This window comes from Carcharodon carcharias, chromosome 5 (genome assembly GCF_017639515.1).
Source record: "Carcharodon carcharias isolate sCarCar2 chromosome 5, sCarCar2.pri, whole genome shotgun sequence".
Taxonomy (NCBI): Eukaryota; Metazoa; Chordata; class Chondrichthyes; order Lamniformes; family Lamnidae; genus Carcharodon; species Carcharodon carcharias.
Genome location: NC_054471.1, coordinates 182,053,208 through 182,080,642, shown reverse-complemented (window position 1 = coordinate 182,080,642; position 27,435 = coordinate 182,053,208). Strand labels below are relative to the sequence as shown.

The window sequence follows — 27,435 nt, the reverse complement described above, 5'->3', positions numbered from 1 at the left end:
AGTGCTATTCACGACTCCTCAGATACTGAATCAGTCCATGTCCAAATGCATCAAGACTGGACAATATTCAGGCTTGAGCTGACAGTGGCAAGTAACGTTCATGCCACATAAGTGCCAGGCAATGACCATCTCCAACAAGGGAGAATCTAATCATCATACCTTGACATTCATTGGAATTACCATCATTAAATCCCCCACTATCAACATCCTAGGGGTTCAGAAACTGAACTGGACTAGCCGTATAAATACGGTGGCTACAAGAGCAGGTCAGAGGCTAGGAATCCTGTGGTGATGAACTCACCCCCTGATTCCCCAAATCCTGTACACCATCTACAAGGCACAAGTCAGAAACATGAAGGAATACTCTCCACTTGCCTGGATGAGTGCCACTCCAACAATTCTCAAGCAGCTTGACACCATCTAGGACAAAGCAGTCCACTTGATTGGCTCCCCCTCCATAAACATTCAATCCCTCCACCACCGACCAACAGTAGCAGCAGTGTGTACCATCTACAAGATGCACTGCAGGAACTCACCAAGGGTCCTTAGACAGCACCTTCCAAACCCACTACCATCTAGAAGGACAAGGGCAGCAGACAGTTGGGAACACCATCCTGTGGAAATTCCTCTCCAAGCCACACACCATCCTTACTTGGAAATATGTTGCCGTTCCTTCACTGTGGCTGGGTCAAAATCCTGGAACTCCCTCCCTAACAGCACTGTGGGTGTACCTACACCACATGCACTGCAGAGGTTCAAGAAGATAACTCACCACCACAGCCTCAAGAGTAATTAGGGATAGGCAATAAATGCCAGCATAGCCAACATTGCCTGCATCCCATGAATGAAATAAATAAAAAATGGTGCCAGTGTTCCTAACAGCAAACACCAAGCCTAATCCCACTCCATGAAGAGCATGGAGATGTCATACAGTGAAATATTTAACAGACATGTTGCTGAACCTGTAGTTAGCTTGCAGCGGAAGGGAAGATAAAAGATCTCAGATCACCAATCACATCAATTTTTACTATATTGTATAGCCCTGATATAATTGCAAGTCCCTTTAACAGGACACCGGTGAACTTCACATTCGGAAATGTAAACGTGCAAGGAGTTTATCATATTATAATGTGGATGGAGGTCTGTGAGTACTAATCCAATTGTCATGGGTTTCTTCAACCAAAATGGTTTGAGGGCCAAAAAGATAAAAACAAAAAACTGCAGATGCTGGAAATCCACAACAAAAACAGAATTACCTGGAAAAACTCAGCAGGTCTGGCAGCATCGGCGGAGAAGAAAAGAGTTGACATTTCGATCCTCATGACCCTTCAACAGAACTGAGCGAATATAAGGAGAGGGGTGAAATATAAGCTGGTTTAAGGTGGGGGGGGTGGGGGAGAGAGAAGTTGGGGGGGGTGGTGTGGTTATAGGGACAAGCAAGCAGTGATAGGAGCAGATAATTAAAAGATGTCACAGACAAAAGAACAGAAGAACACAGGTGTTGAAGGTAGTGATATTATCTAAACGAATGTGCTAATTAAGAATGGATGGTAGGGCACTCAAGGTACAGCTCTAGTGGGGGTGGGGTGGAAAGACTAACGGGGCATAAAAGATTTAAAAATCATGGAAATAGGTGGGAAAAGAGAAATCTATATAAATTATTGGAAAAAAACAAAAGGAAGGGGGAAGAAACAGAAAGGGGGTGGGGATGGAGGAGGGATTTCAAGATCTAAAGTTGTTGAATTCAATATTCAGTCCAGAAGGCTTTAAAGTGCCTAGTCGGAAGATGAGGTGCTGTTCCTCCAGTTTGCGTTGGGCTTCACTGGAACAATGCAGCAAGCCAATGACAGACATGTGGGCAAGAGAGCAGGGTGGAATGTTAAAATGGCAAGCGACAGGGAGGTTTGGGTCATTCTTGTGCACAGACCGCAGGTGTTCTGCAAAGCAGTCGCCCAGTTTTTGTTTGGTCTCTCCAATGTAGAGGAGACCGCATTGGGAGCAACGAATGCAGTAGACTAAGTTGGGGGAAATGCAAGTGAAATGCTGCTTCACTTGAAAGGAGTGTTTGGGCCCTTGGACGATGAGGAGAGAGGAAGTGAAGGGGCAGATGTTGCATCTTTTGCGTGGGCATGGAGAAGTGCCATAGGTGGGGGTTGAGGAGTAGGGGGTGATGGAGGAGTGGACCAGGGTGTCCCGGAGGGAACGATCCCTACGGAATGCCGCCAGGGGGAGTAAAGGGAAGATGTGTTTGGTGGTGGAATCATGCTGGAAATGGCAGAGAATGATCCTTTGAATATGGAGGCTGGTGGGGTGATAGGTGAGGGCAAGTGGGACCCTATCATGTTTCTGGGAGGGAGGAGAAGGCGTGAGGGCGGATGCGCGGGAGATGGGCCGGACACGGTTGAGGGCCCTGTCAACGACCGTGGGTGGAAAACCTTGGTTAAGGAAGAAGGAGGACATGTTAGAGGAACTGTTTTTGAGGGTAGCGTTCCCCCCGGGACACCCTGGTCCACTTCTCCATCACCCCCTACTCCTCAACCCCCACCTGGCACCTCCCCATGCCCACGCAAAAGATGCAACACATGCCCCTTCACTTCCTCTCTCCTCACTGTCCAAGGGCCCAAACACTCCTTTCAAGTGAAGCAGCATTTCACTTGCATTTCCCCCAACTTAGTCTACTGCATTCGTTGCTCCCGATGCGGTCTCCTCTAATTGGAGAGACCAAACGTAAACTGGGCGACCACTTTGCAGAACACCTGCGGTCTGTCCGCAAGAATGACCCAAACCTCCCTGTCGCTTGCCATTTTAACACTCCACCCTGTTCTCTTGCCCACATGTCTGTCATTGGCTTGCTGCTTTGTTCCAGTGAAGCCCAACTCAAACTGGAGGAACAGCACCTCATCTTCCGACTAGGCACTTTACAGCCTTCCGGACTGAATATTGAATTCAACAATTTTAGATCTTGAACTTCCTCCTCGATCCCCACCCCCTTTCTGTTTCTTCCCCCTTCCTTTTTTTCCCAATAATTTATATAGATTTCTCTTTTCCCCTTATTTTTAAATCTTTTATGCCCCGCTAGTCTTTCCACCCCACCCCTACTAGAGCTGTACCTTGAGTGCCCTACCATCCATTCTTAATTAGCACATTTGTTTAGATAATATCACTACCTTCAACACCTCTGTGTTCTTTTGTCTGTGACATCTTTTGATTATCTGCTCCTATCACTGCTTGCTTGTCCCTACAACCACATCACCCCCCCCCAACTTCCCTCCCCTCTCCCCCCGTCCCCCCACATACACACACACACACACACACACACACCCACCTTAAACCAGCTTATATTTCACCCCTCCTTATATTCACTCAGTTCTGTGGAAGGGTCATGAGGACTCGAAACGTCAACTCTTCTTCTCCGCCAATGCTGCCAGACCTGCTGAATTTTTCCAGGTAATTCTGTTTTTGTTTTGGTTTGAGGGCCACTGTCTTGGATTTCAACCACATAGCTCCTTTCAGCCATTCTGGAAAGACTGTCTTTGGATCTGAGGACTCTGAATATGTGGTGTTGGGATAATTTCCCAGCAAGCACTAAAAGGTTTCTCTGAGCTGAGGTAGAAGGTGTATGACTTCAACCTATGAGGATTTGAGAGTTTAATTATTTTTGGAAAAATCATTAATTAATTTTTGTTTATATCTGCTGTTGATTTCTTTGTGCAACAAGCAGATTATTCTTGAAACATGCCCTTAGGTAAACGGCAATGCAATTTACATCTAAGTGTTGGGAGATCAATGACAGCAGTCATAGGGAGTCCTTACCTACCTTTGGGGAAGTATCTGTCATCTTTTTCAAACTTCCCTTTGACAATTCAGCCAAAATTAGAAACTTGCTGAATAAATCAGTCAACTGTCAGTCTCCTACCAGCTGTAATTCTGAGCACATTCATGCTAGCGACCATCGAGGTGCTGATTTTTTTTAACCTCAAGCTCATGAAATAAATTGCAATGAAATAAATGAGGTATTGCAGCCTTCTGAAGTCCAGGGTTCTTTTTGAACAGATATATAATCCTTTTTAAAGAATTGTAAGCTAATTTATATCACATTTAGTTTTTAATGGACCAGAATTAGAAATTATGGTAATAAAGTCTCTATAATTGGAATTTGCATTTTGTTTCCTTGGCAATCAAGTAGTGTGGATTGCTTTCGTTCTGACACTTATATCTGTTCTCATTGTCCCAGGTGGCATGGAGTCTGGTGTCACACTCGCTGATGTTTGGTGTTACATGTCCCTTCTGGATAATTGGAACCTAGTTTCACGAATGACTGTCCCTAGGTGTCGACACAATAGCCTGGTGTATGATGGGAAAATTTACACTCTCGGTGGAATTGGTGTCTCTGGAAATCTTAATCACGTTGAAAGGTAAAAATCAAAACTGACCTGAAATAACTGATAAATTAAATTTATTGAAATGTAATCCAAAAAAACTAATGATGGACAAAATAATTTATTATTTTCAGTATTGTCCTCTTCAAAGGGGAGGCAGTGGCATAGTGGTATTGTCACTGGACTAATATTCCAGAGACCCAGCGTAATACCCTGGGGACCTGGGTTTGAATCCCAGCACAGCAGATGGTGAAATTCGAATTCAATAAAAATCTGCAATTAAAAGTCTAATGATGACCATGAAACCATTGTCGATTGTTGTAAAAACCCATATGGTTCACCTTTAGGGAAGGAAATCTGCCGTTCTTACATGGTCTGGCCTACATGTGACTCCAGACCCACAGCAATGAGGATGACACTTGAAAATGCCTTCTGAATGAGGGCAATAGGGATGGGCAATAAATGCTGGCCTAGTCAGCAATGCCCACATTCCATGAATTAAAAAAAATGTGTAACTACTTTAGACCATCTTGCTTGATTTATTATTTCTGTACAAAGTCAAAATGATCCTGAAACCAACTGAGAATGCTTTTGATGTCTGAACTCTGACATTTTTGTAATTTCTAATAATACTGCTATGGGGAGACCTGGAAGTATGTTAGAAGTGCTCCGGCTGAGTGAAGCTTATCTTTCAATGGGTTAAATTCACTAAACAACAGAGACAGGCATGTAAGTTAGGCCCTTGATGCCACATCTGAAACTATGTGTTGACAATCTTGAAAGGTAATTTAACGTTCTAGTGATTATTCATACTCAGTACTATTGTGATAATGCTATTTGCTCTCATCAGAAGTCATTGCAAAGTTGTACTGATGGATTCTGTTCTTGAGTAGGGGATTACTCAGTTTGACTAAAAGCTGACCACTGGAGTAAGGTTCTTAATAACAGTAGACTGCAATGGGAGGCAAGACTTCTAAAAGGGAAAGCTGTGAGTTTTTTTAACATCTTTGCATTAACATGCAGCTCAAGTAAATCAAGTAAGATGACTCACTAATGTGGTAAAGTGTGGCATGTTCTTTATTTTGTATTATTCTTCAAAGATAAGTTGTACCTATTGAATCAAGTGAATCTGATCATACCTATTACCCTGTATCTACAATTTCTGTAGAAAAAAGCAGTTTAACAATTTGTATTTGCAACACCAAATGTTTGTTGAGCCTGCCTTCAATGGAATTGAAGTGAAAGAAGCCAATATGTAAAATAAAAGCAAAAAAATGCTGAAAATAGTCAGCAGGTCAGACAGGATCTGTGGAGGGAGAAACAGAATTAATGTTTCAGGTCAGTGACCTTTCATCAGACCAGAATATCTGATTCAGGTCAAAAATCTCCCAGCTTACATTATGATATGAGTAGCTAGAGGGCACTGTGAATCCATTCCCATCCAACATAAGATACTCGGGCCACTTACAGGAGAGACTGGTGTCATGGAACCCAAGGAGAGACCTACAGCAGATCCAAAATGCAACAGGACACTGCTTGAGAATTAAAGTTAGTCTGATTGTAAACAAAATTAAAGTGCTTAAAACAGTCTTCAATTCAGACAGCATCTGAAGAAGGAACAGACAAGTTGGCATTTCAGGTGTTGGCATTTCATCAGAAGTGGAGGATATTAAGCTTAAGATTATAAAGATAAACAGTCTTTAGAAAGGAACAGAATAAAGGGAAAGGGGAGAGAACACAGACACCCGTAAAGTGCTTGTGTGGAAAACAGGAGGTGGTCAAATGGCACCTAATATTAGCTTGAAGCAAAAAGAAGCATAGTGAGAGACATCAAAGTCGTTCAAAACAGATATCAGACATAGAGGAAGTAAGAGTAGCTCACGTAATAAGGAATGAGATGAGTAGAAATGGAAGCATGACAAACTGGGAACTAAAGAAAACAAATTTCAGCAGGTCCGAAAATGTGGGAGAAGACAAAAAGCAGATTGGACCAAGCATCAATTCATTCTGAACACTGACCACCTCTATAAATACTGGGACATCCATTTCCTGGTAGAGAAATTTATAGCTGTTTCTAAGGCCTGAAGTTATTAAAGTGAATATGAAGCACATTGCAGTCCTCTAGCCTTAAGAAAATGATAGGTGTTGTTTCTTGACCTTGTATTGACCTGAATCAGAACAGCTCAGAGATCACAGTGGGAGTGACTCAGTAATTGAGTTGGCAAGTAACAGGGAACCAAGGGTCTGACATGACCAGAGAATAGTGATGACCAGCAAAGCGTTTGGTTACCCCAGTGTAAAGGAAACACATGTTGAGCAGCAAATACTGTATGCTAGTTGGGGGATGTAGAAATGTATTGGTGTCTCACACAGTAGTATTTCAGGCCCTGGCCAGTGGTGTGGAAGGAAGTGAATGAGCAGATTTTGTATTTCTTGAGTTTGCACTGGAACGTTTCTAAAGTAGTGGACAGAGGAATGCCTATGGATGTTATTTATATGAACCTCCAGAAGGCATTCAGGAACATCCCTCATAAAATACTGCTAGCTAAAGATGAAACTCGGGGAATTGAGGATAAATTATTGATCTGGTTAGGAAATTGGCTGAGCAGCAGGCAACAAAGAGCAGGGATAATAGGCAGGTACTCTAATTGGCAGGATGCAACTAGTGGTGTCCCACAGGGATCTGCATTGGGGCTTCAAATAGTCACTGTATTAATAAAAAAAACTTAGTTGATGAGATAAAAAACCAAATATCCAAGTTTGCCAATGACACAAAAGAATGTAGATGCAAGCATAAAATTTCAAAGAGACATGAATAGAATAAATGAATGGGAAAACTATGACAAATGGATTTCAGTATAGGCAAATGTGAGGTCATCCATGTGGACGTGAAAAGAATAGGAGAGTGTACTTCCTAAATGGTGAAAAGCTAGAAGCAGTGGGGCTCCAAAAGAAACTTAGGGATCCAGGTGCATACATTATTAAAATATCATGGACAGGTGCAGAAAAAATTCAAAAAGACCAATTAAATGCTGGACTTTGTATCTAGTGGACTAGAATGCAAGAGTTTTGAAGTCATACTATAGCTATGCAAAGCTGTATGGTGTTCAGAGTACGCTGTTCAGTTCTGGGCACCATACCTTGGGAAGGATATGTTGATTTTGGAAGGATTGCAACAGATTCACTACCTGGATTCCAAGGGTTAAATTATAAGGAGAGATTAAAATTAGGTTGTATTCCCTAGAGTTTAGAAAGTTAAGAGGTGATTTGATCAAAGTTTTCACGACACTATGAGGAACAAATAGGTTAAATAGAGAGAAACCATTTGGACTGGTTGGGGATTCTGGGCTCTAGGAGGCATGGTCTAAAAATCACAAGCAGATTTTTCAAAAGTGAAAGTAAGAAATATTTCTACATACAGAGAAAGTGGGTTTCCCACAAGGAAAAAAAAACAGTTTGGACCAGTACTCTTATTTTCCAAAACAAAAATAAAAATATCTGGAAAAACTCAGCAGGTCTGACAGCATTTGCGGAGAGGAACACAATTAACGTTTCGTTCTGTACGGACTCAAAACATTAACAGTGTTCCTCTCCGCAGATGCTGTCAGACCTGCTGAGTTTTTCCAGATATTTTTATTTTTATTTTGAATTTCCAGCATCTGCAGTTTTTTGCTTTTATCTCATATTTTACAGCTTTACTGGTGTTCCATTTTAAGGTATACGAGATCAGTTTGGACCAGTATTCTTATTTCACAGTTTTTTACTGTTTTTTTCCTTCTGGGTTATGACAAATGTTAGGGAGAGAATACAATAGAAAACCGAGCAAAAGTCAGGAGGGCATTGAAAATGCATTTAAGAAGGGCAAAGGGAGAATATGAGAGAGTAAAAAATGCCAAGCAACATAAAAGGAACCCAAAAAATGTTTTTAAGTAATAGGATAGAAAAGGAATGGTGGGGTAGATTATGGATGAAGAAGGAAATTTTCTGCTGGAGGTAGAGAGCATGACTGAGGCACTAAATGAGTGCTTTGCATCTGTCGTTACAAAAGAAGAGGATGAAGTTAATGTGGTAGTAGAAGAGGAGGGAGTAACAATATCATTAAGGTTTAGCCTCAGGTAGTTGCCAGAGATAGCGATATGGTTGATGGCTAGGGAACGAAGTTTATATTGGAGACCAGAAACAATTTTGTTCTTCCCAATATTTAGTTGGAGGAAATTTCTATTTATCCAGTGTTGGGTGTTAGACAGGCAATCCGGTAATTTAGAGACACTGGAGAGGTCAAGGGAGTTGGTGCAGACGTAGAGTTGCGTTTCATCAGCATACATTTAGAAACTAATGGCTGTGTTTTTGGATGATGTCACAAAGGAGCAGTATGTAGATAAGAAATAGGAGGAGCCAAAGGTAGGTCCTTGAGGACTCCAGAGGTAACAGTGCAGGAATGGGAAGAGAAGCTATTGTAGGTGATTCTCTGGCAATGATTCAATAGATAAGAATAGAACCAAACAAGGGCTGGGCAATGGAGGAGAGATGTTGGAGGAAGATGGTGCAGTCAGCTGTGTTAAAGGCTGCAGATAGGTCAAGATAGGTCATAATTTATCACGGTCATAGTCATTTGTGACATTGAGGGCCGCATCATTATTGTGGTGAGGCCAGAAAACAGCTTGGAGTTTTTACCTGAACTTGGTTAAGCAGAGTACACTTTTGAAGTTTAAGGATGATGCAATATAAGATATAGTGAGGAGGATAGTAACAGACTTCAGAAGGACATAGACAGACTGGTGAAATGAGCAGTCATCTGACAGATGCATTTAATATGGGTAAGTGTGAAGTGATGCACTTTTGGCAGAACAAAATGAAGAGGCAGTATAATCTAAATTGTACTAATTTTGATGGTGGGTGCAGGGTGGCAGTGTAAGAGCAGAGGACTGGAGATACATATTCATAAGTCAGGATTTTTCAGTCGGTGTGCGGGGGCGGGCCCGACACGCCGGGGCGTAAAATGACGCGCAGTGATGTCCGGTGTGCGTCCTGACATCATCACACTGTCTCACAATGTTTCATTTGGTGCGCGCGCACCAGAGTCGGCTGTGTACCCGCCGATAATTGATAGGCCTATTAAGGCCATTAACGAATTAATTAATGTCAAGTTAACGCTGCCCATCCAAACTTACAGTTGGCGGGCAGGCGAACAGGCCAAGCAGCCTTTACTTTTTTCAGGAAACCTCATCCACGAGCAGGATGAGGTTTCCTAAAGCTTTAATGAATTAAATAAAAAGTTTGCCTGAAAAATAAAAACATGTTTCTATAATTTTTTATTGATTTTATTTATTATTTTCAAAAGCGCTTCAATCTCTCTGAGGCAGCTCTGTGCCTCAGGAAGATTGAATCACTTGTTTGCGCGCATGCCTCCCTCAGCCCGTACAGGTAGCACTGAGCTCTACTGCTCGAGTATTACGCTGGGTGGGCCTTAATTGGCCCACCCGCGTAAAATGGCAGTGTGGAGCCAATCACGGGCACTCCCGCCGAGCCCACCCAACGCGGGAAAAATTTAGGCCATAAATCTTAGAAAGTTGTAGCATATGTTGATAAAGCAGTTAAGATACTTAGCTTTTTAAATAGCAGCATTAAACGTAAAAGCAAGGAGGTGAGTTAAACCTTTACAAATCACTGGTTTGGGCTCAGCTGGTGTATTGTGTATAACTTTGAGCACCAGGAGTGATCTCTTGAAAAGGCTGCAGAGCAATTTTAGTGGGATGTTACCAGGGACGAGGGATTTCAAGTTTTGCGAAAAGATTGAAGAAACTGGAATTATTCTCCTTAGAGCAGTGAAGGTTAATAGAGAGACCGAACAGAAGTATTCAAAATTATGTAGGGTTTTGATAGGGTAAATAGGGAGAAACTGTTTCCTTTTGCAAATTGATTGGTAACCAGATGCCATAGATTTAAAATCAATAACAAAAGAACTAGGTTGAAAATTGGATTCCTTTTCATACAGAGAACTGTTAAAATCGGGAATGTACTACGTGAAAGGTCTGTGGAAGCAGATTCCGTAAGAACTTTGAAAAGACATTTGAACATATAGTTGAAGAGATAAAACAGAAAATATTGGAAAAGATCAGCAGATCTGGCAGCATCTGTGGAGAGAGAAACAGAGTTAACGTTTCAAGTCCATAAGACTCTCTTTCAGAGCTGTTAGCTCAAAACGTTAACCCTGTTTCTCTCTCCACAGATGCTGCCAGACCTGCTGAGCTTCTCCAGCATTTTCTGTTTTTATTTCAGACTTCCAGCATCCGCAGTACTTTGCTTTCCTCATGTAGTTGAAGAAGACTAATAAACATATTTGTGGAGAAAGAGCTGGGTTTGGGACTAACCTGGACCGCCAACACAGGCACAATAGACTGAGTGACCTCCTTCCGTACTGTAGGATTCTATGATGCTATGACATAGGCTGTCAACTCAGGAATCTAGCTGATGTCTAGAAGATCTACCCAGGCACACATGCTTAGAAGATTTATTTAAGGAAAGGTTCCCATTTTGGCAACTATGTGGATGAAATTACTCTTCCTGATATTTGTAGCAATTACTTCATACAACAAACTACTTTTTGCCCTATGTTAACATATACATCAAACCAATAATTGAACTTGTTTAATAAACAAATTCAAATAGCACACAGAGCACAATGGTAATATCCCTACATCAATGATTGTCACTATTTGCACCACCATGCTTGCTTTCTTGACAGATATCCCTAGTTGAAATCTAATTTGATAACTGTTATGACATGGCATGAAGTATGCCATACGGATCAAATCCACGAGGGAGACTTGAATCACACTATCACAACGGTTTTGCAATTTGTATTTATTCAAGATGCGTGCCCTGAATTCAGAAGTAATGAGTCCACCAAGACTCCAGAGATTTTTTAGAAATCTAAATTAAACATTTCTTAACAAAAGAAAAGATTTCAAGCACCTACATAGGTCCACAAATTACTATTATAATAACTCCTAAAACCCCTAATTAATCTGGCTTCCAGTTACACCCCCGTTAAGGCAACAGTAAAAAAAAAAGTAGATATTAAACAGGTGCCAGCAAGTTAACTCAATACCATGGACAGTAGAATTCAAAATGGCTTTTCCCAGCTTTGGTTTCTATAGACAGCAGGTTTAATGCACAAATACTGGAAGCTTCTCACACTTTTGTTAGATCTTACAGTGACTCCCCTGACACACAGCCTCATTCTCCTTTATACATGTTTCTTCCTTTTAATGTAAATTGCATTGTTTCCATATTTCTTTGGAACTTTACCTTTCTCATAATATAAATCTTTTCATGGTGCCAATATTGTCAGTAACCTTTGGGAAAAATAAACACATTGCTTGGACTAGCTTCTCTGACTGCATATAAACATCCTACCATCTCTTTGAAATTCAAACTGCTTTGATTTATCTAAAAATGCAAATTCTCCTCACCTTACATTCCAAGACTTCAGCCATGTTTACGTATTTAGCATTTCAAACCTAGCTTCTTTTGATGAATCAAAGCCTCCAGGTCAGCTGTTTCCAGTTCAATTAAATCACACACACACACATACACACACAGAAACTATCCAAACCTTGCTTTTATAATAAATCATAATATTATGGGAATTATTATATTTTCATGACACAACAAATGTTCTGATCATCAAAAATGCCAAGTTTGCAATATTCTGATAGGGTCCTTTATGTAACCAATAAAGTTTAAGTCCTGCTGTAAGTGTGATTTATTATTTCAGATCACCATGCTACATGATATTTTGGGAATTGATAAGTGCCTGAATAGAGTAATTGGATCTACTCTCTTATAATTGACTAACTGGTGTTAAAAGTACAACACGTGGTTAAATTGGCTTTACAATATGTGTATCAGCATAACTGCTGCTCATATCACTTATTCCTAGAAAAGCAGGGATGGAGTTTCCACTTTGGATGCAATCAGCAATCTGGGTACACATTGTGTTTGAAATTGCATGGTTTTCCAGAGTGAAGTTATGCGTCAAGTTTCTGAAGAAACATCATCAACTGTCCCTCAATTTGAGGATGACGTCTACTCAGGATCGCAAGTTTCTACCATGGGTCTTCATGTGACTGAACACTCTAGTTCTTGACCCACAGATCTTTGGGCACATTGGGCAGTATATCCCATGAGGTAGAGGGATCGGAGTATAGGATTTGCTTCTTTTACTTTCTTTCTCTGCCACCACTCTGCCTCATCATGACAATGTTGCGTCTCAAAGTGTGATGCAATTTGATGGACAAATTGTCACCATTGTCATTAGAAAATGGCAACAACTTGTGATCAGACTTACTTGAATAATCACAACCATAAAGGGCAGAATTTTCACTTTGGTGGGCGGGCGCATGCCCGACCAGCTCAAGCGTGAAATGATGCACTTTGATGTCAGCTGAGTGTGCCGACGTCAACGTGCAGTCGCGCAATAGTTAGGTCCACACACCAGAGCTGGCCGCCCACCTGCTGACAATTAAAAGGCCTGTTAAGGCCATTAAGTTAGCAATTAATGTAAATTTTTTGCTGCCTGTCCAACCTAACAGTTGGGCAGGTGAAAAGGCCAAGCAGCCTTTTCATTTTTTGGAAACCTCATCCACGGGCGGGATGAGGTTTCCAAAAGCAAATAAAATTAAAATAAAAACTTTATTTTTTCATTAGAAACATTTTTTTTTACATTTTTATGTTATTTCATTATTTTTTAAAATATCTCTTCATCTCTCCGGGACAGCTCCGTGCCTCAGGGAGATTATACAGCATTCACTCATGCGCATGCGCAAAGTTCATGCTAAGCCCGCTCACCTCCCCCCCCCCGCCCCCCCCACCACCACACAGGCAGCGCTCAGCGCTGCCACTCATATATCATGCTGGGCGAGCCTTAATTGGCCTGCCAGCATGAAATTACGGTGCGGTGCCAATCGCAGTCAGCATTCGGCTTCCTGACTACCCCCACCCGCTTCTGCCAATCCTGCACACCAAGGTCAAAATCCTGCCCAAAATCTTTCATGAACTAGCCCAATTAGGCAACATAATAGAACACTTATGTCACCTATTAGCACATTTCTTAGATAATATCACCACTGTCAACACCTCTTTGTCCTTTTGTCTATGATGTCTTTTGATTATCTCCACCTGTCACTGGCCCTCTATCCAGCTCTACCTGTCCCCTTAAACCAGTTTATATTTCACCTCTTTGCTATTTTTCTTTAGTTCTGTTGAAGAGTCATAAGGACTCAAAACGTTAACTGTGTTCCTCTCCGCAGATGCTGTCAGACCTGCTGAGTTTTTCCAGGTATTTTTATTTTTGTTTTGGATGTCTAGTCTACAACCTGGGAGTAATCTGATCTTAAAACACTGAAACTGACTGTAAAAAAAACTATGCATAGCCAGTTACTGGTTTCACTGGTGCCTAAGAGTCGGAGGGGAAATCTCTCTACCTGGTAGCAACCCTACCTCTCTAACCCAGAGCCACTCTGAGGCCTTCAGGTATGCTAGATTAATTCCGAAATTTGAAGAGAGTGATGTGGAGTCATTTATTGCCACTTTTGAGAAAGTAGCAGGGAGTGATGTGGAGTCATTTATTGCCACTTTTGAGAAAGTAGCAGGACAGCTAAAATGGCCATCAGGTATTTAGATGTTTTTAATTCAAGGGCAGCTGTCAGGAAGAGCCCAAGAGGACTACTCCATACTGACCCTTGATGTGTCCATGAATTATGACCATGCCAAGGCTGCCACCCTAAGTACCTAAGCGTTAGCCCTAGCTGCATATTGCCAGAAATTGCAAAACACTCATAAGAAGCCCACAAAAACTCACATCGAGCTCAACGACTGAAGCAACTCACATCCGACCGATGGGTAAGGTCCCTAAGAATCCCATGCAACTATGAGGGATTGCGTGAGTTGGTATTGTTAGAGAAACTTAAAAATTGCTTACCCTCCAACCTGCAAACACACTTGGAGGAGTAGAGAATCCTCACAGCCTGGGATGCAGCCATCACAGCAGACAGCTGTGAACTCACCCATAGGCCTGGAAACTCAGGCAGACCTTTTCCAAACCATTCCCATGAGCATTGGAGAGATAAACAGGGCGATCTAGATAGGAAAGGATACTACCACCACCCACCACCCCCCCCCCCAACCCAGGAAAAGAATACACAAAGGAGGGTGCGAGAAGCTCTCCTGAAGCCTGAAAGGAGAACCCCCAGAGACCACTGAAGTCAAACTGACTGGTCTGTAATTGCTGGCTTTATCCTTGCATCCCTTTTTGAACAAGGGTATAACACTCATAATTCTCCAGTCCTTTGGCACCACCCCTATGTCTTAGGAAGACTGGAAGAGTGCCTCTTTAATTTCCACTTTCCCTTCCCTCAGTACCCTTGGATGCATCTCATCTGGTCCTGGTACCTTTATTTTAAGTGAAGATAGCCTTTCCAACACTGCCTCCTTCTCAATTGTAAGTTTTTTTAGTGTACCAGTTACTTCCTCACTCACCTCTGCCTGGGTAGCATCTTATTCCTTTGTAAAGACAATTAATTATTCCTGCTCTGGATTGTTCCTTGTCCTTTTCCATGGCCAACCTAAACCTTCTGATACAATTGTCACTGCCCCTAAATGCTTTCCCACTGATATTTGATCCATTTGGACCAACTCATTCCCCAGAACCAGGTCCAACAGTGCCTGACCTGTCATTGGACCAGAAACATATTGCTGCAGAAGATCATCTTGAACACATTCTAGGAACTCTCGACCCTCTTGTCTCTTTGCACTATTCCTATCCCAGTCTATACTTGGATAATTGAAGACCCCCATTATAATTACTCCATAATTCTCGCACCTCTTTGTAATTTATTTGCAAAATTTGTTTCGCAACATCCCTTCCACTAGTTATTGGTCTGTATACTACACTGGTCAATATTGCATCTTTTTTATTGCATCTTTCCTGATTTAGGCTTTACTTTTCCCCCTTATTTCTTTCCTCCAAGGCCACGAGGACTGAAGGGGCTAAGACCTCACACTGTATATTTTTATAAAGTATACATAGATATCCTCATGGCTATTTCTAAAATTTTGAAAACTGCACAAAGACCTTTTAAATAGCTGAATCTATGTCTGTCTGTGACCCTCGAACAAAAAGAGCTACCTGGCAGTATCGAAGAAACTTGCACCTCGTTCCTTCAGTCCCTGAAGAAACACTAATGATCTCACAGACCAAATTCAGAGAACTATACAAAGGTCATCTGCATTTCAGGACCCAGGCTGGCCAATCAGAGTCTACTCGCCTGCTAGGACAAAGGGCCCCACAACCTTCCTTTCAATTCTTAATGGCTAGGATATTTAACAATCTCAGCAACACAGACAAGGGATATATGTCCTTTGTCAAAGACGGGATGGAGAGATTGGTGTCAAGTGACATGGACCTCTCGCTGGTGGAACCAGTTATACTGCGTTGCTGTATTGCAAACTTTGTCTGCCATTTTACCATTCTACAAGCAGCCTCTCAGAAAAGGAGCTCTGCCCAGGTCGAATACCTCCTCCCATCTACAGTTTTCTGCTCTAACTTCTGTACCATTCTGATTCATCTCTGCATGCCTATCTCATCATGTGAAGTCAACACCTCTGAAAAAGGGAATCATACAGCATCAATTTTCTACCTGCCGACCTCTGTGAAAGACTACCTCATTGGACTTTGATAGTGGGCAATGGACCCATGTGAAACTAGCTTTCTTTTCTCTGTGGTCTCTCACTGTAAATCTTTCTTTACCATATCCCTCTTTCACTGTATGAATGCAAAGGAGGCAATGTTGCTACCCTTCTCCCGCAGTTTGAGTGTGTGCAAATAAACTAACCCTTTGAGTTAATCTTATCTCAAGTTTGCTTTGGGATTCTTAATAGAAATCAGATCACACCAAAACTGAGGGGTTTGGAAATACGCCACCACCTATAAAAGATGGAAGCAAATCAAAACATATTCCTGTTTATGGACGGGTGGTGAAAGGAGAAATTAGTGCAGTTTAAAAAAGCCCTGTCCTGTCCATAGTAAAGAGATACCCTGTAAATGACAAATAATTTATGCCACTCCACTATTAACTTTGCAAAACAGCTTAACATCCCTGTGTTTTTCATAAAGTTGCTGTGTTTGCATATTAACTGCCTATTAAACTCACTAGACAAAGTTAAATCTAGTAATTAACAGTGTAAGTACCTTTTGAATCATATGATATCAGCAGAGAAAAAAATATTAGAGAAACTTAGACAAAAATCTAACAAATCTCCAGAACTTGATGGCTTATATCCTAGGGCTCTAAAAGAGGTAGGTATAGAGATAGTGGATGCACTGGTTATGATTTTCCAAAACTCCTTAGATTCTAGAACATACCAGTACTTTTGAAGTTAGCAAATGCAATTTGTTGTGACTATCTAGTTCATCATTCCTGTGTTTTGAATATAATTTTTAGTTTTAGGACTTAGTGTTTTACTTAGAAAATGGGATAAATGCATTTAAAGCAAGCTGAAGCCAATTACACTTAATTGTTTAGGGCCATATTGCCTGAAGAGGTTAACAGCTAGAAAAGTAAGGTCATTAAAATGCTGGCTTTAGAGATTGCCAGAACACTTAAAAATTTGGCAGTTCAAAAGGAGATTCATGTTTGTTTAATAAAGTCAGAATAGAAGAGAGAGAGAGAGAGAGAGCTATAAAACAGCAGGTGGGCCTACCTAGCCAAAGAACTGGGTCTTGGTACCTGTTAAGTTTGCAAGAACAATGGTAGTCCAGAGAGATGTTTTTGTTTTGAGAAGTAGAGCTAAATTAGTTTAAAAGCACTCAGTGAACCATGAAAGGTTGTAAAACTCATTTACTTAATCAGATCATAGAATAAATTGTAAATGAAGGACAGTTAATCTAAAGATCAGTTTGAGGACAGCCCAGAGCAGGCTGCGTCATTATGGAGATGGGTAGAGCTTAGGGAGGTTCTCTGGTTTCAATTTATCTGGGTGTTGGCTGGGACAGTTAGTTGCAGCTTGGAACTGGTGTGTACAGTTTGCAGCCCACTGAGAGAAGATAGCCAGAGTAAATCACAGTTAGACCTGCACTGGAAGCAGAGAAAAAACCTAACCACCATTTATTGTGTGGAATGCAGATGAGGCTTAATCTTAGTTTGAATATTGTGAGGGAACAGAAGCTGGAGATTTGCCTAGTTTGAAGCTCGTGGGAAAATCTACAGTGGGTTCACAGTGTCTTACTGCAAAAGGAAGTAACCAGCCAAATTAACTTGGAAGTATTGGAAAGTAACCAGAAAAAGGGACTTGAAGCATCCACATCGAGATAGTAATTGAAAGCTTTCCCTCTGAGAATAGCTGGAGCTAAGGAAAGTTCTCCAGGGGACTATGGCATACTCATGGGTGGTCCCTACAGAAGTGAATGATTTTAAACTTAATGTATCTTGTAAGAGAATTCTTAGAGAAGTAAGAAGTAAACCGGAGTGCAGAACATACATAGTTTTAAGCTATAGTGTTAACTTACTCGTATTCGCTTTGTTTACTTTGTTCTTTATACAATAAAGTTTGTTCTGTTAAAGTGAAATCTTGTGGTATAGTTCTATCTGTTAACATGAGGTGTTTGGATTTCTATTTAAATGTCAACGGTCCCTAACTGGATCATAACAAAATTGGTGGGCTCTTTGCAGAATTGTGATTCCACAGACTAATATACGATGTGCTCAGATATTGGCTAAGGTTTAAGTTAACAAGATTTTACAGTGAACTTTTATTGTATTTCTTGAGAAACAGTTGTGGTGTTGTCAATTGCTAAAACCAGTCTGGGGAGGGAAGATTTATCCTTGAGTGCTTTGCAACAATTAATAAAAGCTGGGTTAATAGCATTAGCAGAAAAGTTGAAGCAGAGGTAGTGAATATTTTAGCACTACATTTGGAATTGGAAGAAAGAAAAGTTACTCCAGATAGCAATTCAGTTGAGTTGGCTAGAATTCAGTTACAAATGAAGCAACTTAAAATGGAAAAAGATGAAAAAGCTTGAACTTGAAAGAGGGAAAATAGAGCAAAAGAAATGGAAATGCAAAGGCTTGAACTTGAACTCCAGAGAGAGAATTTGGTAAGGGAGGAAAGGGAAGGAGACCTTCAAAGAGAGAAATAAATCATATAGTATGAACTGATTAAAGAAAAGCTTAGGTTATGGGGTGAAAGAAGAGATAATTCAGATAATGAGTTGAGTCCCACTCAGTTTTGATTTGGCTAAAAAATCTTTGCCTAGTGCCTAAATTCACTGAGAATGGAGTCAAGAAATATTTTGTTTCATTTGATAAAGTTGCTACAAAACTAGGCTGGCCAAAAGACAAATGGACTCTTATTTTGCAAAGCCTATGAATTGGCAATGCAACGGATGTTTATTCAAGCCTTTCAGCAGAGCAATCTTCAAATTATGAGACAGTTAAAACTGCAATACTTAGAGCATATGAACTTGTACCTGAAGTGTACCAATTAAAATTTTGGAATATAAAGAAAAGACAAAATGAAATATTTATACAATTTTCCAGGGAGAAAGAAATGTTGTGGTTTCGGACACTGAAACTTGAACAAAATTTTGAGAATTTTGAATAGGATTCTATTAGTTATTTGAACTTGCCTTGAAAATCAGAAAGTATCTAAAATAAACAAAGCTGCAATTTTAGCCGATGGGTATAACATCTCACATAGGCAGCGAGGCGCTAATAAATCTTTATTCGTAAAACCACACAGGAGTTGGAAAGGTAAGCCGAATGCAAATAACAGGCTTCAATTAGTGGAGAAGGGGATAGCAAGAAGGAAAGAGCAAATTCTCTCCAAGGCGGTCAAGAAGATTGTGTAGAAGATAAGGGTGAGTCAAAAAGACTGACATGTTCTCACAAGCATAAAATTGGACATATGAAGGCAAATTGTTGGAGGTTAAAGACTAAATGAGTAGCACTTGGGCAAAATAAGAGCTCATGGAGTGGGTGGTAATATATTAGCATGGATAGAAGATTGGTTAATGGTCAAGAAGCAAAGAGTAGAGATAAATGGGACATTGTCAAGTTAGCAGGTTGTGACTAGTGGAGTGCCACAAGGATCAGTGATAGGGCCTCAGCTATTTACAATCTATATTAGTGACTTAGATGATTAAAAAGCTAGGTGGAAATGTAAGCTGTGAGGAGGACACAAAGAGGCTGAAAAGTGATATAGACAAGGTTAAGTGAGTGAGCAACAGGGTGGCAAATGAAATATAATGTGGAGAAGTGTGAGGTTATTCACTTTGGATGTGAGAATAGAAAAGCGGAAGTTTTTTGAAAGAGGTGAAATTTATAAATGTTGATGTTGAGAGTGCCTTGGGTGTAACTGTACAAAGAACGCAAAGTTAGAGTGCAGGTACAGCAAGCTAATTAGGAAGGCAAATGGCATGTTGTCCTTTATTGCAAAGGAATTTGAATAAAAAATAAGGAAGTCTTGCTACAATCGTTCAGGACTTTGGTGAGACCATCCCTGGAATAGTGTGTGGAGTTTTGTCCTCCTTATTTAAGGAAGGAACTTGCATTGGAGGCAGTGCAGCAAAGGCTCATTGGTTTGGTTTTTGGGACTGGAGAGTTGTCCTATGACAAGCTGATGAGAAGCTGCGTAAATTGGGTCTCTGCACTATAGAGTTTGAAGAATGAGAGGTTATCACATTGAAACAGACAAGTTTCTGAAGTCTTGACAGGGTAGACACAGAGGTTGTTACCCCCTGGTTGGAAAATCTAGAGCACGCGACATAGTTTTAGGTTAAGGGGCTGAACATTTAGGTCTAACTCAAAGGGTTGTGAATCTTTAGAATTCTTTACCCCAGAGAGCTGTGTGTCCTCCATCATTGAATATATTTAAGGTTGAAATTGACAAATCTTTAGTTTCTTGGAGAATCAAGGGATGTGGGGAGTGAGCGGACAATCAGCTGTGACCATATTAAATAACGAAGCAGGCTTGAAGAGTCATAACGTCTGCCTTTCCTCCTATTTCTTATTGTCATTGACTGACAATCAACTTTTCTTACTCAGAAAGTAAACAGTTGTAAGTGTGGAGTCTCATTTCTTCAGGTTGTGATTTGTTTGAGATTTTTTAACTTTTCGGTCTCTTTTTTTCTCTCTCATTTAATCCAATCTTTCCTCCTTTCTATTTCTGTAGCAGGTTTGATTTTGAATTCACCCTCTTTCATTCACCTTGCTTGTCGGCCTTCCTCTGTTCATTTCACAATTCTTTAATCTCACTGGTTAAGGAAATAGTCTGTTTGTACTGTTGTTCACCAAGGTTGCAGTTGCCCTCTCCCTGCCATTATCAGCTTGCACTTCCAGCAGCTTTGTGGGCAAAACGTTTTCTAACTTAAATGTGCATTCATGAGTTTAACTAATGGAGCATATCACATGATACCCCATTGCGTAAAAATTTGGACCAAATTGTTTTTCAGCTCTATGGGTGGACCATGCATTATGTTCACTGAAAAAGCAATGGATCATCCAATATTTGAACAGGAGAGGCATAGGCACACAGGGCTTAGCTGACATGAAATAGTCAGATATCTCTTTGCAAGTAGATGCTTCATGGTAAAGTTATTTATTATTCCAACTTAATTCTGTTGAAAGCACGCAGCAATTGGTTCTTCTGTAGTATACTAGATCCAAGTGATATGGTGGGGAGGGGTGGGGTAGTGGCAATGTCATTAGACTAGTAATCCAGAGGTTCAGGCTAATACTCTGGGGACATGGGTTCAAATCCCACCAAGGCAGCTAGTGGAATTTAAATTTAAGTAATAAATGAATTTTAATATGTGGAATCAAAGCTAGTCTCAGTAATAGTAACCATGAAACCATAATTGATTGTTGTAAAAACCCAACTGATTCACTAATGCCCTTTAGGGAAGGGAAGGAAATCTGCCATCCTTACCTGGTCTGGCCTGCATGTGACTTCAGACCCGCAGCAATGTGGTTGACTCTTAACTGCCCTCTGAAATGGCTTATCAAGCCATTCCATTTATGGGCAATCAGGGATGAGCGACAAATGCTGGCATTGCCAGCAACATCCACATCCCATGAGAGAACAATAAAAACAAGTACAAAACCGATAATTTTCCTGACAGAAGAAGTACATTAAGCCCTTCCTTCCCTTTCAGGCAGACATAAAAGATTCCACAGTGATCACTATTTTGAAGAATATCAAAGGAGTTGTCCCCAGCCAATGTTTATCCACAACTAACATCAAAAGAAGTACATTAGGCGCTTTCTTGCCTCTCAGACAGACAAAAGATTCCACGTGATCACTATTTCGAAGAAGATCAAAGGAGTTGTCCCCAGCCAATATTTATCCCTCAATTAACATAGTTTTTTTTATAGAAATGCAAATTATCTGGCCACCATCTCATTGATGTTTGTGGGCCCTTCATGTGTGCAAATTGGTTGCCATGTTTCATATAAGAGTGACTACACGTCAAGGGTCTTTGTTTAACTGTAAAGCAGTTTGCGATGTCCCGAGGTTATTGACTTTAATGAAGAGTATGGATGAGTTCCATGCCCTATCAATAGAAGCATCTTACCAACACTGTTACTATAAGTCTCTGTGCTCTGCCCTATAGCCAAGTTTCCCACCAAAACTTATATCCATACATGATGACATGTCTGACATTTTAATTTTTTTAAAAGCCATGAATAGTACAGTCTTTTGAGCTTTTCTTTGCTTTTCCTTAATGAAATATTCACATTGCTTTCACATAACCCAATGAAAGATCATCGAACTGAAACTCTGTTTCTGTCTCCACAAATGCTGGATAACCTGTTGATTACTTTTCAGCATTTTCTTTTTATTTCAGATTTCTAGCATCTGCAGTATTTTGCTGTTGATTTCATATTAATAGGTTATGTATTGTGTCATTGTGAGAATGAACTGTTTATTCAAGATGGCAATTCCAGGTGGATTCTTCTGTTGTTTCAGTGATTGTTAGCATACAAATGTGTCAGGAATCCAATTACATGTGAGCAATGAATTGCAGAACAGCTCTGTGATGTACTTTTTTTATAAAGACGTGGTCATGGTACAGAATGACAGTTGCAGCTGAACCATTATTTTTACACTGTGTCCTCCACATACCATATTGATGCATGTTTTAAGCTGGCTACAATAACTAAATTAGTTTAAGGTCATCATTGTGAGATTTAATTAAGGCATTGACCATAGGGGGTGCGCGGTGCATAAATTGTTGATGAAATTATATTTTATTTTATGTTGCAAATTCAGCAATTCACATATCAGAAATTTGGCAGCTTTCCAAATTGGTCCTGAGAACACATTGCTGAGCTACTAGATAGTGTGCAAGTAATGTTTTCAATATTATCAAAAGAATAAACACAGGCTATATCCATCAATCTTCTTTAAAAATTGACAACATGCCATGTTTCTTTTATTTTTTGTTGATATTGAAATACACTGTACATGACCTTACCAGTCTACTAATGGTATACCATTTTCCCATCTATTTTACCTATCCATTTAATGTATTTCTTGCATTATTAGTTTTTAAAAGGGTGTCTATATATCAATCCATACAACCAATCTCAAATCACAAAAGGTCAGTCATATTATCACAAAGTTCTAGTTCAAAATTCTTATGTTTTAAAATATAACTTTTAGTTTTAGGAATATAACTTTTATATTGATGATTAAAGTGTTAAGTGTAAGATAAATGGTAAAAAGCCTGGGTTGGAAACTGTTAAATAGCCTTAATGTAAAGGCAAATCAAACAAGCCTAGGTTTTATTAACCAGTGTTTATCTTGCAAGGTCAGAGTTGATGGTGAAAAACACCTTAAACAATAGCTGACCCATATCTGGATTTCAAGGCTGTCACTTGCCAACTCCATAAAAGAAGCTAAAAGGTAGCAATTCTGGAAAAGAGGGTCGTAACATATGGGTTACAGAATTAAAGAGTTCTGTTGGAGATAAAATAATTTGTTTTCATTTACGTTTAAACTATTCCAAGGCATGCCATATTGTGATAGAGATAGTAATTCAGAAAGGAGCCTTGGTTAGAAGGTTGTTTTGTTTAATTTGCATGTTTGCTGAAGGAAGCAAGCAGTTCAGTTTGGGAACAGACAGAGGCAGTTGTAGCTTTGCTTTGATGTAGACTGCATTTCATTGGATTGACGGAGCCAATGAAGAGATGATAATAAGTTAGTCCTGTACGTACTTCAAGCAATGAAAATACTTCATCATTCACCACGTGTAATGCGGTTGGGGCGCTATCTCAGTTTGAATTCCGTGAGGAAAAAGCAGCCAAGATATTTGCTCTAGCTTGTAGCTAGAGATAGAAATCTACAGTGGTCCTCATAGAGCCTTGTGGAAGATAGCAGTCAGTTTGAACAGTTAGCTTAGAAAGAGTAGTACAGAAGCTGAGGGAGCAGACTGCTAAAAAACAGTTTACTTATGTCCAAAGCCAGAACAAGGAGCTGAAGATCCCACATTCACAAGTCTTAATGGAAGGATCCCCATAAATCTTCTACCTTGGAGAAAGCTGGAATACTGAGGATAATTAAATTCCAGAGGGTTGTGGCATACTTTTGGGTTGGTCCCAGGAAAAGTGATTGAACCTTCAAGGTTTTGTCAGTTATGGGAATCCTTGGGGGAAGTAACAAGTAGAACTGAGTTTATAGCCTAGGTTTTTTATAAACTATAGTGTAAGTTAGTGGTGCTTGCTTAGATAATTACTATTTTGTATACAGTTTTTGTTTTAGTTAAAGCTTGTTTTTGTTTAAAAACATGAAATCTTGTGGAGTAGCCCTGTCAGTTAATTATTGAACGTTCGGATTTTTTTTAAACATTTAATGGTCCCTAACTGGATCGTAACAAAATTCTCCAAAATAAATCACATTCAATGTAGCTTTCGTGAAAATCAGTTTTCAAAATTATGTAATACGCCAGGATACAGTAGTTCTGTTCCTAAAGCAGGAATATCCTGCCTGAAATTCTGCAGGGAATTCCCTCGATCTGAGTATAACTGCAGCAGAGGAAAAGTGGAACCCCTGTAAAAATAGGTAAAAATGTCCAATGCTCCATGGTTTCCACCAGTCTTCCACCAATGTAATGGTGAGAGATTAAGAGAACCCTGTAGAAATTGCTAGCAATAGTCTATAACCTTGGAATATATTAAAAGCAACATGACTCTACATGCGAGTCTGACTCCATGGTCCAGCCTCACCTTTCAAACCTCCGACTGGATGCACTTCCTTGTCACCCAGCTCCACTAGGCATATAACCCAGTCTCAACTCCAGCCACAGCCCCAGGTACCCAGGCAAATTGTAAATAAAATGAACTCTAATGCATGTTGGAATAATTGTTATAAAGGCTATTTCTTATGCTTATTGCAACATTTTTTGCCCTGTATTTGTTTATTTTGGAAACGATCATATCTTGTATCCGCTGTATTTTTAAACCTTTTTTAATCCTTAATGTCACCATGAAGTTAAACTGAGAATTCCTTAAGAATTTATGGTTTAGAATGTAGTTTCAAATCCCACACTGCTCACCATTAGCCAGCTATGATTCCATCTGTGCCAGATGGTCTCAAGGACTTCATGCATATGGATTTCTTCACGTTTGAGCCCAGACCATGAACATTGGAAAGCCATTTGACCACAGAGAGCATCACAGCCAGTTCTGTCCAGCAGAAGAATTATTTTTTTTCAAATTCTGATCTTCTCTAAGTTTATTTGAAGCAGCAGGATTGGCACTCTGGAAACCATTGGACCAAGTGTGCCTGGTTAATTTGTGACTTTTGAGAAATGATTAATTCATACTTAACTGACAAAAAGTAAAATTGAAGCATGAGAGCATTGTTTGTAATTGTTTTAGATATTATATCAAGTTTCTCTTCTGTCTTTTTATTTCCCATGACTCAGAAACACAAAGGAAGCCTCTGTGCTGTATATATATGTGTGTGTGTGTGTGTGTGTGTGTGTGGTGGCAGGGGAGGATGGTATCTTTCTCTCTATTTATTTATGCCTGTCATTGTCCACACATTTTCAGCTACTACTCTATTCCCTCCTTGCTCTGGTTTTCAGGATTTGTGCTGTTTATTCCCTAACCTATTGTCACACCCTGTTACTGCCTAGGTCCACAACTCTGAGATTTTGATTACCTACAGCATTGCAGTAGACCCTCAACACACCAGGACTAGCCAGGTCTTCTAATATAAGCCTGAGTCTTCTGTCTGTCTGTCATCCACGCATGTAACAGCAGCTCCTAAATATCCTGCCCTCTGAACATCTCCCTCCAAATCCCAGTAACTACCTCCAACACAGGACATGATCTTATTGAATGCCTTGGACTTAAGTATATAAATTCAGTAAATCAATAAACAAAGACATGTGCAACCAGAGAACAAGATTAGGAGAAACAAAATGGAGGTATAGGAATGGTAATGAGAGAAACTATATATGAAAGCCATGAAAGGGGGAAATAAATTAAAAGACAACCAAGGCAGAGAGGGAAACAGAAATGGTTACAGGGAGACAACATGATTTTCATTTTAATATTTGCCATTAGCAACAGCACATAAGATTTAACTAAATTCTTAATTGATCTTGATATATGACTGAATACTTGTTTCTGGCTGGCAGTTCTCGAATTCCATGTTGATGGTAGCTAGAATTTTTTGATAATATAAGTTGTATCTGTTTGTGTGAGAAACATTCATGACTGTTAAAGTGAACCATTGACACAGCTATAGCAAAGCACTGAATTACAGGGACCAAGTTGATATTGATCATATTTCTCATGTGTGGAACATAAGCTTTTAGCTATACACTAAATGTGTCCCATGTTGTTGCTCACAACTGAACAGAAACATAATACTTTGTTTTCTAAAATTATAATGACTAACTATTATGCAGTTCTTTTGGTCAATGATAATAAAATGATGTCCTGGGAACTGGCTAACTCTCCCCAACCCCCTAAAATTGTATCTTTCTAGATCACTTAACCAGTGTCTTGTTGTGGTGTACCTGGGAAGTGGAGACGAGGGGCAGGATTTTCCTTGCAGAAGACCAGAAGGCCCTTGTCTCCACTTCCTCAGCTGAAATGTGGGTCAGAAGCCTGCACTGTGTGGGAATTAAGCAGTCACTCACTGTGATATTCCCTGGGGTGGCCAATTGGTGGGCTAGCCATCCAATTAGGGATGGCTGGCGGGATCTCATAGCTGGAGGGCCAGAGGCTACCCAGCGGGGCAGCAGCAGCCTAAGTGAGAGGACCATTCAAAATGGAGGCCTCCCGTCTCCAACATTTTAAAATTTAAATAAAAAATGTTTTTTGCAGCCAAGCCACAAGTGTGGGAGAAGAACCCCTCTATTGGGTAGCCTTTGCCACTGCTGCATCCAGGCAAGCAGGGAGGGCCCCCTAGGCCTGCCTGGAACAGAGGCCTCCCACTGCCCCTGTGTGCTACAGCAAGGCCGCCTCCAAACAGTTAAGCTGACCCCCACAACTCACAGGAACCTGCAAGTTGATTTGAAAATCCCAGTGGGCCTCTGATAACAGGTCTTAATAGACTAATCAGCTAGCTGCAGGATTGAGCTGGTGAGCTGATGAGGGTGCTATTTTTAACACCAGCCCGCCTCTGTTCCCAGCCCTGGCGGGTCTAAATATCAATTCCCTTGTGAAATCTTCAGATGATAGGGGGTTTGTGAAAGGGGATAATTAGACCAAGGTGTGCTGATGTAATTGTACCATACAACAATAACAACTTGCATTCATATATCTGCTTTAGCATACCATATTTATGCGAGTCATAATCGATCTTATGTAAAACTTGACCCCCGACCTTTGGCCAAAAAATCCTCAATTTTTCATATACCTCAATATATTATTCATTGAAACAGTAGCTGCGAATGTCGACTTGGTGCGATCCCCTTGCACTAAGACTTGGGTCAAGGCTGGGAGCCAGCAGTGTGACATTTTCCAATGACACAGCC

General features: G+C 40.4%; 1 protein-coding gene across 2 annotated transcripts in view; it reads left to right on the top strand.

The window, feature by feature from the left end:
* Positions 1–27,435, top strand: part of LOC121277683 (kelch-like protein 29) — a 515,535-nt gene that overhangs the window by 445,438 nt on the left and 42,662 nt on the right. For both annotated transcript variants that reach the window (XM_041187306.1, XM_041187307.1), the window contains exon 11: positions 4,235–4,415. In XM_041187306.1, coding sequence (XP_041043240.1) covers positions 4,235–4,415 — 181 coding nt within the window. The remainder of the gene's footprint in view (positions 1–4,234; positions 4,416–27,435) is intronic.